At 46.9% G+C, this 16903-nt stretch overlaps 1 protein-coding gene across 2 annotated transcripts in view; it reads left to right on the top strand.

Annotated features, from left to right (window-relative positions):
* Nucleotides 1–16903, top strand: part of ERMP1 (endoplasmic reticulum metallopeptidase 1) — a 44488-nt gene that overhangs the window by 12630 nt on the left and 14955 nt on the right. For both annotated transcript variants that reach the window (XM_027041166.2, XM_027041165.2), the window contains 6 exons: nucleotides 6457–6603; nucleotides 7299–7391; nucleotides 9163–9375; nucleotides 10194–10414; nucleotides 13341–13515; nucleotides 13885–14075. In XM_027041166.2, coding sequence (XP_026896967.2) covers nucleotides 6457–6603; nucleotides 7299–7391; nucleotides 9163–9375; nucleotides 10194–10414; nucleotides 13341–13515; nucleotides 13885–14075 — 1040 coding nt within the window. The remainder of the gene's footprint in view (nucleotides 1–6456; nucleotides 6604–7298; nucleotides 7392–9162; nucleotides 9376–10193; nucleotides 10415–13340; nucleotides 13516–13884; nucleotides 14076–16903) is intronic.

The following is a 16903-nucleotide window of genomic DNA, read 5'->3' as shown; positions in this document are numbered from 1 at the left end:
CAAGTATTTTTTATGGCACGATGCAGAAGATGAACTTGACATCTTAAGCGTCTTTGTGTTATATCGAGAAAGAAAAGCATGCAGCTCTGCGTGTTTAGCCTGAGGGGTTTTTATAAACTGAATATAATCCTGTGACCAGAACCCACATCAAGACTAAGAGTATTGCCCGTACTCGAGAAGCCTCCCCTGTGACCTTTCCCAGCCTTTCCTCCCAGCAAGGTTACTGCTATCCTGACTTCTGTCTTAACAGGTTTAATTTTGCTTGTATTTGCACTTTCTCCAAACGGACTCACGCACGGTTTTCCCTTACGTATGGCTTCCTTTTTCACTCAGCGGCATGTCTGTAAGATGCATCTATCTTGTGTGTGGCAGACTTCTTTTTTATTGCTAAATACTGTTCCAGTGATGGGAGTGTCCACTCTACTGGTGATGTTAGATTGTGGGTTTTGGCCCTTAGGAATGGTGCTGTTGTGAACTTTCTTGTGAACGTCTTTGGTACACGTGTGCGTGTATGCTCACCTCTGAGTAGAATTAGTGAGTCACCGCGTGTGCATCTGCTCAGCTTTGCTGGATAACTGCCATACCTAGATGTGAAAATCCTAAATAAAATATTAGCGAACTGAATCCAGCAACGTGTGTGTGCGTGTGTTTGTGTGTATACATGATGTTTTCCAACAGAGTTGAGCTTATTCCAAGAATACAAGGTGTTTTTTCCCCTTAAGTTTCGGGTTTCCAAAATGATTCAATATTTGCACGCACTGCAAAGTGAGCACCACAATAAATTTAGTTAACATCCATCTTCATAGTTACGATTTTTTTTCTTGTGTTGAGAACTTTTAAGATCTATTCTAGCAGCTCCAGTATGGTACGGTATTATTACCTGTAGTCAGCATGCTGTGCGTGCCATCCCCGGGACCGACTTATTTCGTAACTTCGAGTTTGTACCTTTCCGTCACCTTCACCCATTTCAGCCACCCCCCAGCCCCCACTTCCGGCAGCTGTCGGTCTGTTCCTTGTATCTATGAGTTTGGGTTTTTGTTTAGATGTCACATATAAGAGAGAGCATATGATATTTATTTTTCTGTATGACTTCTTTTGTACAGTGCCCTCAAGGTCTATCCATCCTGTTGCAAATGGCAAGATTCCCTTCTTTTTCATGGCTGAATACCATTCCGTCGTACACATATTCCACGTTTTCTTTATCCATTCGTCCATCGATGGACACTTATTTCCATATCCTATCGTAGATAATGCTGCAGTGTCCGTGGGGATCCACACTGTTTTCCAGAGTGGCTGCTCCAGTTTACATTCCCACCAGTAGTGCACAGGGTTCCCTTTTCTCCATATCCTTGCCAGCACTTGTTATCTCTTGTCTTTTCAGTAAAAGCCATTCTAACAGGTGTGCAGTGATAAGTCGTGGTTTCAGTTTGCGTTTCCCTGATGATTAGTGATGGTGGGCCCCTTTTCGTGTACCCATTGGCTATCTGGATGTCTTAATTTGGAAAAATATCTCTTCAAATCTTTTGCCCAGGTTTTAATTGGATTTTTTTTTTTTTTTTTTTTTTTTTTTGCCATTGAGTTGTAGGAGTGCTTTATATATTTTGGATATCTACCCTTTATCAAGATATACGCAAATATTTTCTCCCATTCTGCCGATTGCCTTTTAATTTTGTTGGTTTCCTTTGCTATGAAAAAGCTTTTTAGCTTGACATATTTCCATTTATTTAACTTTTGTTGTCTTCGCTTTTGGTGTGAAATGCAAAAAATCATTGCCAAGACCAATGTCAAAGAACATTACTAAACCCGCATTGTTTTTTTTTTTTTTTTTTTTTAATGTTTATTTTTGAGGGAGAGAGGGAGACATGGAATTTGAAGTGGGCTTTGGGCTCCAACCTGTCAGCACAGATCATATTTTACATGACCTAAGCCAAAGATCATGACCTGAGCCGAAGTCAGACGCTTAACTGACTGAGCCACCCAGGTGCCCCTAGATTTGGGTTTTATGTTCAAATCTTTAATCAGTCTTAAGTTCATTTTTGTGTATGATGTCAGAGTGCTCCAATTTCATTCTTTTGCGTGTGGCTGTCCAGTTTTTGCAACACCATTTATTGAAGAGATTGTTCTTTCCCGGTACATGTATGTTCTTGGCTCTTTTCACATAAATCGATTGAACATGTATGTGTGGGTTTATCCCTGGGCTCTCTCTTCTATTCCATTGATGTGTATCTGTTTTTATACCAGTGCCTTACTGTTTTGATTACTGTGGCTTTGTAGTATCATTAGAAATCAGGAAGTGTGGTGCCTCCAGCATTGTTGTTGTTAAGATTGTCTTGGCTATTCATAGTCTTCTGTGCTCCCATACAGATTTTTAATTGTTCTATTTCTGTGAAAAATGCCATTGGAATTTTGATAGGGATCGCGTTGAATCTGTATATTGTTCTGGGCATTACGGACATGTTAACAGTATTAGGTCTTCTAGTCCCTGAACGTGGAATATCATCTTTCTATTTATCTGTGGAAGTAAATAATCTTCATTTTCTCTCATTAATGTCTTAAAATTTTTCAGTGGACAGGTCTTTAACCTCCTTGGTTAAGTTTATTCCTAGGTATATTACTATTTTTGTTGCAATTATAAGTGGGATTTATTTTCTTAATTTCTCTTCCTCATACTTCATCGTTAGTGTAGAGAAATGTAACTGATTTTTGTATATAGATTCTATATCCTGCAACTTTAGTGAATGGTTAAATGAGAATGGTTTAATATTTGAAAATCAATCTATTTCACACATTATCAGAATAAAGGAGAAAAACCATCTCAATTGATAATCTCAATATAATCATCTCAGTAGATAAAGAACAAGGATATGTCCCTTCATAACAGTGCATTTATGATGTTCATAGAATATGACAATATAAAACCGTTATTTAGTAGATGATTTCCAATAATGACCTAGTTTTTTTTTTTTTTTTCTTAAAGTTTATTTATTTTGAGAGAGAGAGAACACGATCAAGGGAGGGGCAGAAAGAAAGGGAGAGAAAGAGAATACCAAGTGGGCTTTGTGCTGTCAGTGCAGAGCCTGACTTGGGACTCGAACTCATGAACCCCAAGATCAGGCATGACTTGAGCTGAAACCGGGAGACATTTCACCAACTGAGCCACCCAGGCACCCCTATTTTTGTGTGTGTGTGTGTTTTTTTTTTTAAATCAGAGCTCTAATCCAGGATCAAATAGCATTTTATTGTCATGTTTTATTAGCTATATCACAGTGATTCTATAACACACACATCACAAATACAGAAGTGTAAAACTTAGTCATGGTGAGGTGCATACCTCTGAGCCCCAGGTGAGAAGCCGGGCTCCTGTCACACCCTCCAGGTGGCTGTCACCGGCCCCTTCTCAGATACAGCACCTGCTCTCTCACCTCAGAGTAGCATTATCGTCCTGCTATTCAGGATATTCTCTTTTCTAGTTTAGCTTTGCCTGTTTTTCATATGGTTTCCATAGTATTTTATTTAAAAATTTTTTAACGTTTATTTTTGAGAGAGAGAGCACGCACATGTGTGAATGAGTGGGAGAGGGTTGCAGGGAGTGGGGGAGACACAGAATCCAAGCAGGCTCCAAGCTCTGAGCTGTCAGCACAGAGCCTGATGCGGGGCTCGAACCCATGAAGCGTAAGATCATGACCTGAGTCAAAGTCGGGCGCTCAACTGACTGAACCACCCCTCCGTGCTCCTTCCTAGTATTTTAATAGTATACCTTTGGTTATTAACATCTAATTGTACTAGTAATAGTATTTTAACATGGTAAGATTTGATCACCTAGGTTTTCTCACCGCTGTTTCCCTTTCTCCTTTCACATCTGTGTCCTCCGTGCATCCTGTCAGGAGGCATCTCCTGTCTGTCTGGGCACTGATGATGGTAACTTCTGGTCATTTGATGATGGTATTTGCCCGGTTTTTCTAACTGCTTTCCCCTTTGTGATAGGCCCTCTGAGACTGTACCTGCCTTGTTTCTCGTGAGACTTTGATCCTGTTTCAGCAGACATTGAGATTCTTGCTCCAAAGCATTTCTACGTGATGTTAGCCAGGTATTTAGAGTTCTGGCTCCATCATTTCGTCTGTAGCTATTAGTTGGAGTTCTCGAAGACTTTCTCTTCTCCCTTGTTTGTGTATTTATTTCCATGTTTCATGTGTTTTTATTTTATGGATGATGTATTCTGTTGCTGCCATCTTAACGCAAGAATTGTCTCCAGTTAGGCCGGCGGTAGCCCCTTCCCCTGCAGCTTGCATCCTTCGGAGGTGCTTCTTGGAGCACTTCTCACTCCTGGCACGACTACTTTTGTACTTTCCTAGCTCCGGAGCTGGGATTAGCCATTTCCCAAGGAGACCTCCTTTTAGTGGATAATGGTATTCAGAAGCAAAGATCTTGCTGGGTGGTAGGGTAGTTCTGATTTTAACTTTTTTTTTTTTTTGAGGAACTTTCATACTGTTTCCACAGCAACAACGTGGATGCAACTGGAGTGTATTATGCCAAGCGAAGTAAGTCAGAGAAAGACAAATATCCTGTGATTTCACTCATACTTGGAATTTGAGAAACAAAACAGATGAACACAGGGGAAGGGAAGCACACATCAGATAAAAACAGAGAGGGAGACAAACCATAAGAGACTTAAATACAGAGAACAGACGGAGGGTTGCTGGTATGGTGTTGGGTGGGGGACGGGCGTCAAGCAGGGCACTTGTTGGGATGAGCACTGGGTGTTGTCTATCAGTGAGTGAGGAATCAGTGGGTTGTGTGTTAACTAACTAGAATTTAAATAAAAAATACTGGTGTCAAAAAAGAAAAAAGCAAAGATCTTAATGCTAGGTCTATTTTTTTCTTTGTATTTATCCTGCTTGGGGTTTATAGAGCGTTTTGAATTCATAGTTTGATGTTTTCTATGACTTTTAGAAAATTATGGGCTGTTACTTCTTCAGAACGTTGCTTCTGCTCCATTCTGTGTCCTCTTTTTCTGGAACTAACTGTGCCACATATGTCTCTTCCATACATTTCTATATTTTCCATCCTTTTTTTTTTTTTTCTATGTCCTAATTCTGTTGCTCTATAATCCTTTCTTCCGCTGTGTTTAACCTGGTAGTAAACCATCTATTAAAATTCTTAACATCAGTTTTTATAGGGTTTCCATTTGACTCCTTTTTTTTTTTTTTTTTGATAGATTGCACTTGTAAAATTCTTGCTGTGTTTCTGAACATATTCATCATAGTTGTTTTAAAATCCGTGTCTGGTGACAAGTATCTGGGTCACCTGGGCATTTGGTTTTGTAGTGTTACACTGCACCCCATCTCCGCCTTTTATGATCATTTTTTCAGTAGGAAAGCAATTTGATTATTTGTTTATAAAGTTATAAATATCTTGATATTCTTAGATTGCCTGAAATACAATGACTTGATGTGCCTATCAGAGTCAACTTTTTGCTAAATTTTGTTGGAACGAACAATCCCTGAATCTCAGTGGATAACAACAGCAAAGGCTTATATCTTGTTCAGTACGTTTTGGTTCCTGAATAACTGTGCTTACGAACGTTCCGTGGTTTTGTTCCATGTGTGCCCTTCGTTATGGGACCCAGACTAAAGGAGAAGCGTCCATCAGGGACATATTGATCTCCTGGCCAAAGTCAGCAGGCGGGAGGGACTGTGTGATGGTCCCTGAGCATCTTCTCGGCTGAGGGTCATGTTTCTCTGCTCACAGTCTGTTGGCCAGAGCAGTTTCCAGGGCCGCACCTGCAGGGAACAGGGTGAGGATGTGGACGTGCTCCTTCTGCGGGAGGCATGATGAGTCACGTGGGAGGGAGCAGAGAGTAGCCATGAGCAATAATACAGTTTATCTCACCGTCCCAAAGAAAAATCTCCCGCATTTGAAAAAGCCGTATATGCGTAAAGATGTTATGCGGAATTATGAATAATGATAAAAAATATAAACGGTAATAATACAAAACTTAGGGTGTTTTCAGAGAAAAGTTGTAGCTATTAAAAATGGTAATTGTAGTACCTGGCAACTCGGGAGAACGTGTTCAGTCTGTTAAACGAAAGCACAGTGGACAGACTGCACGTGCCCTGTGAGTACAGCTGTGTACACACAACCAGATGTTTGTAGGACAACTGAAGATGGAAAAGTGACAGTACTTGTCGTAGAATGATGGACTGTTGTGTGGGTTCTCGTTTTTAAACTGAAACTTTTCATAGTGCAGTTACTTTATAATTAAAAATAATTGTGCTTTCTGAAAGGTGATTTCTCATTGTGACAGTTGCATACGCTTATCAGAGAAGTGTTAGAAAACACAGAAAAAAAAGACGAAAACAAAGTCTGGGCCTGCCTCCCCAGGCCACCGCAGGACCGTTTTGGATGTGTTAAAACATGACCACGTTCCCTTGCCTGAGTCCTCGCCTGTCCTTGTAGGTCCTGAAAACCCGTGGCTGGTCCAGGCCTATGTTTCTGCCGCTAAACACCCGTTTGCGTCAGTGGTGGCCCAGGAGGTTTTCCAGAGTGGGATCATTCCTTCAGACACCGACTTCCGCATCTACAGGGATTTTGGGAACATACCAGGTATTTGTCGTGGGCTGTGGCGTGACGGCAATTAACCAGTAGCGAGTTTTGTTTTTTGGGAGTTTGTGAGTAAACATCTTTTTCTGAAAGCATGTTTTCTACGGGAGAACTGTATATTCTGACGCACTGAAACTGATTTCCTGGCTTTTTTTTTTTTTCCTTTTAAACTCTGGTCTACTTAAATGTTTGCCCTTTCTAGAACATGTCATCTTGCCCCACACTGCGGCAGAACGGGACTGGGGTAGGGGGGGCAGCTGGTTAGCACTTCATTCCCCACAGGTGGCAGTACCTCCTTGAGGGGCCTTTGACTTTGCCTGTGGCCTGTCTTTGCCAGTTCCCCTGGCGGTTTGTGCCGCTGCTGGGAATCTAGAGTTCGGCCTGGCCCGGCAGGGCTAGAAATGGCAAAGTTTCGATGGCCTCCTGAGCTCTGTGTTCCCACCCCTTGACGTGTGACTTACAATGTCTCCCCGACGTGTGTACTTCTTCGGTCATTATGTACCATGGCTACAGATTCTGTAAGAATTTGGAAGAGAATTTATATGGTATTCATTCACAAGTGTGACAAAGCAGTCATGTCACTGCTTTGACGTTTTGTCTTTTTGGAATTTGATACATTAACCAAATAGGCCTAAAGAAAGGTTGATCTTTAAAGCAAATGACGTGTTTTTTTGTTTGTTTTCTCCTGTGTGTCTTAGGAATTGACTTAGCTTTTATTGAGAACGGATACATCTATCACACCAAGTACGACACAGCAGACAGAATTCTGACAGATTCCATTCAGAGAGCAGGTTGGTATTCAAATGTAAACTCGTGATCTGTGTTAAGATGGAATGTTAGGGCTGACCTGCAAACCTGTAAATATCCCCGGGGACTGTGCTTCAGGGAGGCGGCCTGTGGTGTGCATGAGCCGGGTGGGGCTTTGCAGTTAGAGTTGAGGGCCCGAATTTTAGCCTTGAAGTCTAGATTAGCAACTAAGAACATAAGATTGTTGGTGGTGAGGCACTGGAAAGAGAGCGGGCCCAGGGTTAACGTAGGATTGCTGAGCAACGGGCATGTAGCCAGAATGGAAGGCCTATGTCGGAGGAGGTACAGGCACGTGTCTGGGCAGTTTGCCCAGGTGGAGAAAAGTTCCATCAGTCCAGGTCAGGTATGAGGGCAGGTGAGTGGGTTCTAGAATAAGTGTCAGGACCACACAGGGCAAGGGAGTCCACGTACTTTCAGAGAGGTCTGGAGTAGTCAGGGAGGGGCGGCTGACCGTGAACCTTAACTCACAAGTTGGTAGGATGTGGCCCCGCCCCGCATAGAAGAGGATGCTCCGGGCAAGAGCAGAGCGAGAGGTGTGTGTGTGTGTGTGTGTGTGTGTGTGTGTGTGTGTGCGTGCACGTGTGGACCGTCGGTGAGGAGAGTGGCAGACTGAGGTCTGAATGGAAGTCGCAGAAGAGCCACCCGGTCAGAAGGAAGGGACGGGTCAGGTGGCCAGCAGCAGGGACGGCTGCGAAGTGTAGGGCCCAGCCGGCTGGGGAAGGACGTGCCATCGGCTGTAATAGGAACATGGGGAGGTGACCTGACCCGGAGCAGTCGTGGAGTGAGGAGACGTGAACTCCGTCCGATGGAGACGGGGGCTCTGTGAAGCGGCCCAGTGGAGATCGCGCTGTGGTGGGAGAGCGCTCGGTCGAACTGGGAACGCGGGTGTGGGCGTGAAGGACTTGGAGGAAGCCACAAACGCGTGGAGAATGGGAACGGTTTTTGGAACAGAGGACTCAGCCTGAGCTTTTGGCGAAAGCATATCTGAAGGCAGACGAGCCAGTGACACAAATGCCACGATAAGGTAGTGTGGTGTGTAAGTGGATGGCGGAGGAAGGGGTGGGATGAGCGGCAGGGGGTTTGCCAGTCGGTGGTTCAAGGCCTGTCGCTGCCCCTGTGGGCAGAGGTTCAGACTCCTCTGCTCTGTCAGTGAGCGAACACCTCTGGGGAGTCTGGTTCTGCCCCTGGACTCTCGTTTGGGACTTGATCTGTCCGTGTGGGCGGGCGCTCCCATTGTCCGTCCGTGGTGGCGGCCTGGACGGAAGCGCTTGACAAGGAGCGTCTACACAGAAAGGCCTCCCTAACCTCTCAGACTCCACGGGATGCCCGTACTTCTCTTTATTGAGTTGAGACAGAATCGACACCCATTATTCTTAAGGCACGTGTGATTCCCTGTTCGGTGCCTGTGGGCCTCCTGACAGGCTTTGTGTCTTTTGGGTCGGTGCCGAATTTCTGGTAACCAGAGCGGTGGCTGTTACGTGAGATACCCGTTAAGTGAACAGAATGAGCAGCAGTGTTTGGGTTCGATAACAGCAGGGAAAGGATAGTTCTGGGACAAAGGAGAGATGAAGGCCAGGTGGCCGAGCTTCCGAGTGGAAAGGAGACAGAGCGGAGGCCTGGGCCTCATCTGAGAAATTTCATGAGAAAGGTGGCCGGGGGAGATGGAGAGGGTGGGAAACTGTTGTCGTTCACATTCTGTCAAACAGCGCGTGGCTTATTCAACTCTGTTGTTGTCTTTCTTTTCTTTACTGATAGGTGACAACATTTTAGCGGTTCTTAAATATCTAGCTACGTCGGATGTGTTGCCTTCTTCTTCAAAGTATCGCCATGGACACATGGTCTTCTTTGACGTGCTTGGCCTATTTGTCATTGCCTACCCCTCTCGCGTCGGCTCCATAATTAACTACATGGTGGTGACGGCCGCAGTGTTGTACCTGGGCAAAAAATGGTTGCGGCCCAAACAGAAGAGTAAGTATTTTTCTCTAAAACTGCAATACTGGCCTGGGTGTAAGAATCTGCGTGAAGTTTTTCAGGAAGCCTAAAATCTTAAAGAGAAACAACATTTGATGTATATTGGAAGACGTTCGCAAATGGGTATCAGATGGACGTGCCCGTTACACTTCTGGTCTTGGGGCAGCAGGATGTTTTTGTGCACCTAATACACAGAATCACCACAGAGGGGCTATCGAAAGTGGTTTGTACACACCGACTGTGAGTGAAAACTCCCGTTGAAAAGTCTCGTGCACCCATCACACACCGACTCCAGCAAGTGTGGTGACGTTGGTTTCCTTCTCCTTAGAACGTTCCATTGTCGAAGCGGGTCTGGGCCGGACGAGCTAACGTGCGTGGGCGGCGCGGTTCAGGCCAGTTTGCCCCGGTTACTTCGCCAGCCCTGCCGCTCCGGCCTTAGCTTCCAGGCATGATTTCCCGGGGAGCTCTGCCTTCCGTCCGGGCCGGTGTTTCCTTACGCAGAGCATCGCAAAGGTGGCGAAGGCTAGAGCTCTCCGCTTTCCTGGTCAGGAGTGTGTCGGAGCCGCTCCTGGCCACTTCCGTCCCCGGGTGTTTGGCGCCCACAGACTCCCCGTAAACGCTACATGGATATGATTCGTCAGTAACCTTCCCTGTTCGGGTTTGTCATAAACCTCGCCCCAGGGCCTTTTCAGTACTTTGCAGTTACAGTGCTGGATGTTTTGTTTTGCCTTGTTTTGAGTTTGCCCTTTTGACTCTGCGGCTTGTGAGACTGGTTTGATAAAGCTGGTGACGTCCACGTTGTGTTCTGTCTCCAGCTGGTAACTACACGAAGGACTTCTTCTGCGGGCTCGGCATCACTCTCGTGAGCTGGTTCACCAGCCTGGTTACCGTGCTCATTATAGCGGTGTTCGTCTCTCTCATCGGACGGTCTCTCTCGTGGTATAACCACTTCTACGTGTCCGTCTGTCTGTATGGAACCGCAGCCGCAGCCAAAATAATCCTCATCCATACCCTCGCAAAAAGATTTTATTACATGGTAAGTGGTAGGCATGTTTATTGATTTTTTTTTTTTGTCGCCTGCAGGGATTGGAGACAGACTCTGGTGGGATTCATTGTATTTGGCCTGTGGAGGCGTCACAAATGGTTTGGCATGATTGTAGAAGACTGGCTCCCAGAACCGTGTTCGGGTTCTGGAAGGCTGCTGCTTTGGAGGGTTTTGTTGCCGGCTTCGGTGCCGTTATCAAGCTGTGAGGCGTTTGGGTGGTTGTGACAGCAAGGCCGAATCTGCTTCGGTGTGCCCCTGTGCACTTGGGTCCCCCAGCCCTCCCCCGGCTCGCCCGTTCCTCTTGTGAGTGGCTCGGTCCTCCGCTGGGCCGTGGGTTGAGCGCCATGAGGGCCCGGCTGCCGTGCTCCTCGTCACTGGTGCCCGGGCCCCTTGGACACAGGGCACTGACACGCAGGAAGCATGTTGCCCTGAAGCTGCACTCGGGGTTTCTCTTCCATTTCCTTCACTTTTTTTTTCCCCTTTTAGCCTGTGTGTTAATGCAGATTCTGACGGCACGCAGATGTGCTGTGGCAGGGGGAGGACACCTCCTAGGGGAAAAAGAGGGAAGAGTGATAGGGTTCCAGAATGATCTATGCTGATGCAGAGAATAGCCCCATATTGTTACGGTTTCAGCCGTATAACAGGACTCACAGTAAACTACAATGCAAAAGTGACCCATGGTTTCTAAAGAGTTTCTAAGTGACTTAAAGGGAAAAATCTGTTAGCTCCCATATTTATTTTCAAGACAGCCAGTGTGCACCTGTTCTTTCCGTTTGCCCTGCTAGGATTAGAATGCAGACAGAAGGTTAGGTAATCCGGCGTCTTTCCACAAGGATGTCTTTGGTGCTAGACCGCGGATGAATCTCGGTCTCCGTTTCAGTTGATGTTGGGCTGCGGTCTGAGGACCGCTTCCATGCCAACCTCCAGGAGAGGCCCTTTGAAGCTAGCCGTCTGTTTATGGATGAACTAATACTTGTGTCTTTGTGGCTTCCGTGTCCAAGAGATTGCGCTGTGGGACTCAAGTTCATGTGCTTATTCTTAGTGCGGTGGTATGTTACCCGGGTGTGGGGGTCGTTGTTAATGAGGCAGGGGGGCCAGAGACAGAAATGCTTTCGAGTAAAGTTCCATTTACTTGGACTAATTTCAGTTGTCTGATCATGAACTTTGGGGCTGAAAGCACAGTGGAAAGGAAGACGGGTCGTATTTCACAACTATTCTCAGAGCTGCCTGGTGGGCCTGGCCGCCTGCGACGGCCCGGTGGGAAGAGATTCATAAGGACGGGACTCTTGGAGGAGCTCACAGCTTCATCTGGGGGGCTGGGGGAGACCCTCGTTCGCAGTACCTTGGGATGAGGTGAGAGAACGGCCTGTTCGGCTGGAGCGGTACGGGGCCAGGAGAGAGGAGTCGGTTTGTGGAGGTCGGAAGGCTTTGTGAACGAGGTGGTGACGTGTGAACTGGGTTTTGAAGCAGGAGCGGAAGTGCGGCAGATGGCGGTCAGAGGTGGGAGCGCCCAGGATGCATTTGGGTCACGGTCAGTAAGCTCAGCGTGGTGAACATGAGGCGGTGGCACGGTAACCGGAAGAGCAGGCCAGCGTGAACCGGAAGAGCAGGCCAGCGTGAAGCCGGAGCACGATCCTGAGGATCAGTGAGGCGGCCAGTAACGTTTTCTGAGTAGGATCGCGAGTGACGTGACAGCGTAGAGACTGATGGCAGTGGGCAGGTGGCAGGGATCAGAGGTGAGAGAGGGGAGCCAGACTTGAGGGGCGTCTGTTTGATCTCTGAGTACAGTTACATATCTGGGTGGTACTCGGCTTGAGATCGAATCCTAAGTGCCGTTTTCCTCTAAATTATTTTTGAAGACTGTGCCTCTGCACGCTGCGTTGTACGTCTAAGTGCAGCAGCGATAGCCTTTCATTTCTGAGCGGGTTTGTCGAGAGAACTTGAACAGGTTTTGAAAACTCGTGACCGAAGCTGTCTTGAGCTCTCGAAGTAACCCACGTGCCAATTTTGGGGTTTTTGCGCTGCAGTGGTAACTTTGTTGGTCATGTTAATGGAATCCCGGGTGCAGACGTTCACAGCTATGAAGCTCTTACGGCAGCTTTCTTCTGAGGCGCTCGGGGTGCTTCACGGGACTCCTCAGACCTCAAAGCCCAGAAATACAGATCAAATTTCTGAACGTGAAGGCACCAGGAAGTCAGGGCGGGGCCGAGCTGCACCACAAGACCAGTTAGAGGAGGAAGAGACATGGGAACCCAGCCAAACCCCCGAGGGCCAGGTCCCCGAAGGGCCTGCAGTTTTCCAGGCGTGCTGCTGGTGGCGCTGTTCTTCGCAGGTCCCTTCTAGCCTTTGGAAGCTGCAAAACTAGAAAAGCCTACAGGGGTGTATGTTTTTAGGAGAGCCCTTCGTAAATCTATTTTAGGAAATTTCCAAAGGTTCCTTTTAGCCCAGTGGAAGAAAAGCACAGATTGCCTACGAGTAATGATGTTTTGTTTTGTTTTTAAGTGTTTATTTTTGAGAGAGAGAGGGGAAAAGGAGAGCGCTAGTTGGGGAGGGATGGAGTAAGGGGACAAAGGATCTGGAGCAGGCTCCACGCTGACAACAGAGAGCCTAATGCGGGGCTTGAACCCACGAACCGTGAGATCATGACCTGAGCCGAAACCAGCCAAGAGTTGGAAGCTTAACCGACTGAGCCACCCAGACACCCCACGAGCAATGTTTTTACCCCGTCTTCCTAAATGCCCCTTTCCTGTGCAGCAATTTAAATCCGTTACGTCATGACAGGAGGTAGTGTTTACTTAAAGTTTAAAATGCTCTTTAAAACAAAATAACTCTTCTGAGGGATGGAAATTTTATCACAATGTTAGATCTTTATGAATGTCCATGAATGAGATTACTGGCATATCTCTCTTTCTTTCAGAATGCCAGCGACCGGTATCTGGGAGAAGTGTTCTTTGACATCTCGCTGTTTGTGCACTGCGTTTCCCTTACGGCTCTCACGTCTCAAGGACTTTGCTCGGCGTTTATTAGTGCTGTCTGGGTGGCGTTTCCCTTGCTCACAAAGTTTGGCATGCGCAAAGACTTTAAGCAGCATGGTAGGGTATATTGGGTTTTTATGCAAATGGGAAAATACCTTAAAATGAATAAGACAGGACTTGCGGGAATTGTTTCTTTTTTTGGTCTTTTGGGCTAGGGTTTCAAGATTCTTGCTGTGTTGTGTTTTGGTTTCTTTTGTTTGTTTTTTTTAAATTTTCAGATCACACGGATGTTTATTTTCTACCTTATACCCCATCCCATTCTCACATTTATGAATGCATGATGTATTACCTACGTTCCATTTCATTCTTACTTGTATTTTAACGTCCCTGAGTGAAATGTTCCGTGTGAGGTACAGCAGTGCTATGCAAATCTGTGTCTCACTGTGGAATTTCAAAGATGTGTGATTTCTTTCTCTTTTTCCCTAGGTGCCCAAGGAAAATTTATTGCCTTGTACCTCTCGGGGATGTTTGTTCCTTATCTTTACGCACTGTACCTCATCTGGGCAGTATTCGAGATGTTTACCCCCATCCTTGGGAGGAGTGGTACAGAAATCCCACCTGACGTTGTGCTGGCTTCCATTTTGGCTGGTTGTACGATGATCCTGTCTTCCTATTTTGTAAGGAAATGACATTTAAAAAATAGTTCTTCCTGTATGCTTTATATGAATATGTGATGAGTTTAGCCACAGTCGATTCTGTGAAATTGTGTTGCTTATACTTGGAAACACTTAAGCAAAAGAAACAGTCACGTGTGTGCAGAAAGTAGGTTTGGTGTGGTAAGAAGATGGGAAATGGGGTTTTAGTTTTGTGTCCTGGTCCTCCCGAGTCCTCTGGTCGTACCTCTCCTCACAGCCTTCAAACCAGCTGAACGTGAATTTGGAGAACGCACACCAGGTGAGAACTGGTAGAGATTGCTCGGTGGTGGATTTTTGGAACAATTCCTAATTAGAGGCAAAGGTTAATAAATACGTGGTGGTTTTATTAGTGTTTTTAGAGCTGGCGGAGGAAGACTGGTTCTGATGAGGCTCTTTGCGTTACCGTTCAGCTACCTGGCTGCTGGGGCCGCAGAGTTTGTAACGGAGCCCCTCTCCTCGGGTGGCGGACACGTATGATGCAGAGCATCACAGGCCTTGTCATTCTGGTGTCGGCGTTCTGCCCTTACAGGGACAGTCCTGCCTTTGCCCTCCCTGCAGCTGTCCAGAGAGAAGGCAGACCCCACGCGGACCCCCCTGTGTTAGAGCGGGCTCTGGGCAAGCTCTGCCCTCGGCACGGCGTCCGTACTCTCCAGGACTCCGGTCTGGCCCCGCTGGTGGAGTCAGGCGTCTGTGTTGTGGCTCTTTCCATTGGAATTGGGAAGAATAGGAAGCAACTACTGAACGCCCATAGGCACACTGCAGGATCTGCAGCTAGGGACCACACAAAAGAGTAGTTGTGACTTTATTATAGTGCTTTCCTGCACAGAGATGATGGTGGGCCTTTCCACACCCATTCAGTAAAGGACATCTCATGGAGGTCAGGATTGAGAGACAGCACGTAAGAATACCACGTGCGTGGCCCGCACCATCCACGGAAGTCTCTTAAGGAGGCCGTAAAGAGTTGTACGCGCACCTGTGCATCTAGCCCAGGAGAGTACTTCTTCTGCACACTGTTGCTTGCGCTCAGCTGAAAGAAGTTTGAGCGTTCCAGCCATTGTGCCTGTAATACAATCATCAAGTCCTTACTGGCATTTTCGGGGGGTTGGATGGATGGAAAATTCTAAACTGTTCTTTGTGGTTTGCAGGGTTTACTTCCTTTGGTTTTAATATTAAGCCTTTAAATTCTCTGTACGTGTTAGTGGATGGTTTTGCTGCTGTGAAGGTGAACGGAGTTGGTGGGGTTTCATCATACGCAGATGAGGTTCTGATCCGGAATCAGCTCAGTTAGAAACTGGGTCCCCAGTGTATTTAAATCAGGGCCAGTGGATGAAGGCTCATAGGAGATGATCAGAATGTGGGGCATTTCAGTTCTGTCCCACGTGAAACTGGACAAAATAAACCCTGAACTCTTCACTGTGGAAACTGAAAATGAGTCCAAAGTGAGGAAATCTTAGCAAGCATAGGGAGAGGATTAAAGTATATCACCTGCTAGGTTAGATTTTACTAGGAAAACCTCAGGAGAACGCCTGCTGGAATACCCGGAAACCTCGTTTAGTTTTCATCATCACGTGAAGTGGCCGCGTGCCTCTTGGACACTGGTGGCGTCAGTCATGGTTCCATGTTGACGTGTAGCGGTCGGAGTGGCTGAGGCAGAGGCGGCCTGCGCTCCTCGGATCGTGCAGAACTGAATCGGAATGCGGATTTCAGAAAGCGTTCCTTTCAGTCCTTGGGGGTTTATAGTATATTTGCCAGGAGGCAGGCACTCTCCTGTCTGGCAGTGGGGTAGCAGGTGTCCCAGGTGGTGCTCAGTGACATCAGGACCCTCACGAGGAACGAGACAGCTCACACGTGCGCACGCCGCGCAGACCCTTCTCGCGCTTCTCTTCGTTTTATTTTGCACCCATTTCAGAACCTAGAGTGATGGAAGATGGGACATTTAAGGCAGAAATAAAAGTGAAATTTAAGAGAGCGGGATGCAAACACAGGCCCCCCTCCTCCTCTGGGACTGCATTTCACTCACCCCCGTTACCAAACCGCGTCCAGAAAATGCGGGACAGGGCAGAAGATGAGCCTCACGGTTTGGAGAAGAGGGAATGGATGTGCAGACTGTAGCCTCCATGGAGGTTTGAGGACAGCTGTGGGTAGGATCTGGGTGGAGGTGGCAGGAAGCACAGCATGGGGTGGGGAGGTTGTATCTTGTCCCGAGAGACTCTGCACCAGGACTTGGCAGGGTATTTGACACTGTGCCGAGGAGCCACATGTTAAAGGACCATGACTGTTAGGACAGAGAGAGACAGACAGGGTTACAGATTGTGTTTCGCTAACTCACTGTCCCCCCCCGCCCCCCCCAGCCACCCCAGCTCCTTGGGTGCTATCTTGTTTCTGTGCTTGCCGTGTGAAAACGTAAGGTCTTGGGGCGCCTGGGTGGCTCAGTCGGTTGAGTGTCCGACTTCGGCTCAGGTCATGAACTCACAGCTCATGAGTCTGAGCCCCGCGTTGGGCTCTGTGCTGACAGCTCGGAGCCTGGAGCCTGCTTGGGATCCTGTGCCTCCCTCTCTCTCTGCCCCAACCCACTCGCATTCTGTTTATGTCTCTCTCAAAAGTAAATAAACATTAAAAAAAAATTTTTTTTCTTAAAAAGAAAATGTAAGGTCTTAGTCCTGAGACCAGTACTGTTTTGCTGGATGTTACCCCGGATGAGATACTGGGGCACTGTAGGTACAAAACCTAATTTTATGTAGCAGAGGACATGGCTGGTTGTGGATGTTTGCCTGATTTTTCACATTCATGTTCTTCACTCTTATCAAGCC

Source organism: Acinonyx jubatus, chromosome D4, assembly GCF_027475565.1.
Source record: "Acinonyx jubatus isolate Ajub_Pintada_27869175 chromosome D4, VMU_Ajub_asm_v1.0, whole genome shotgun sequence".
Lineage (NCBI taxonomy): Eukaryota > Metazoa > Chordata > Mammalia > Carnivora > Felidae > Acinonyx > Acinonyx jubatus.
The sequence above is the reverse complement of the archived record's forward strand: the minus strand, read 5'-3'. Positions and strand labels throughout refer to the sequence as shown.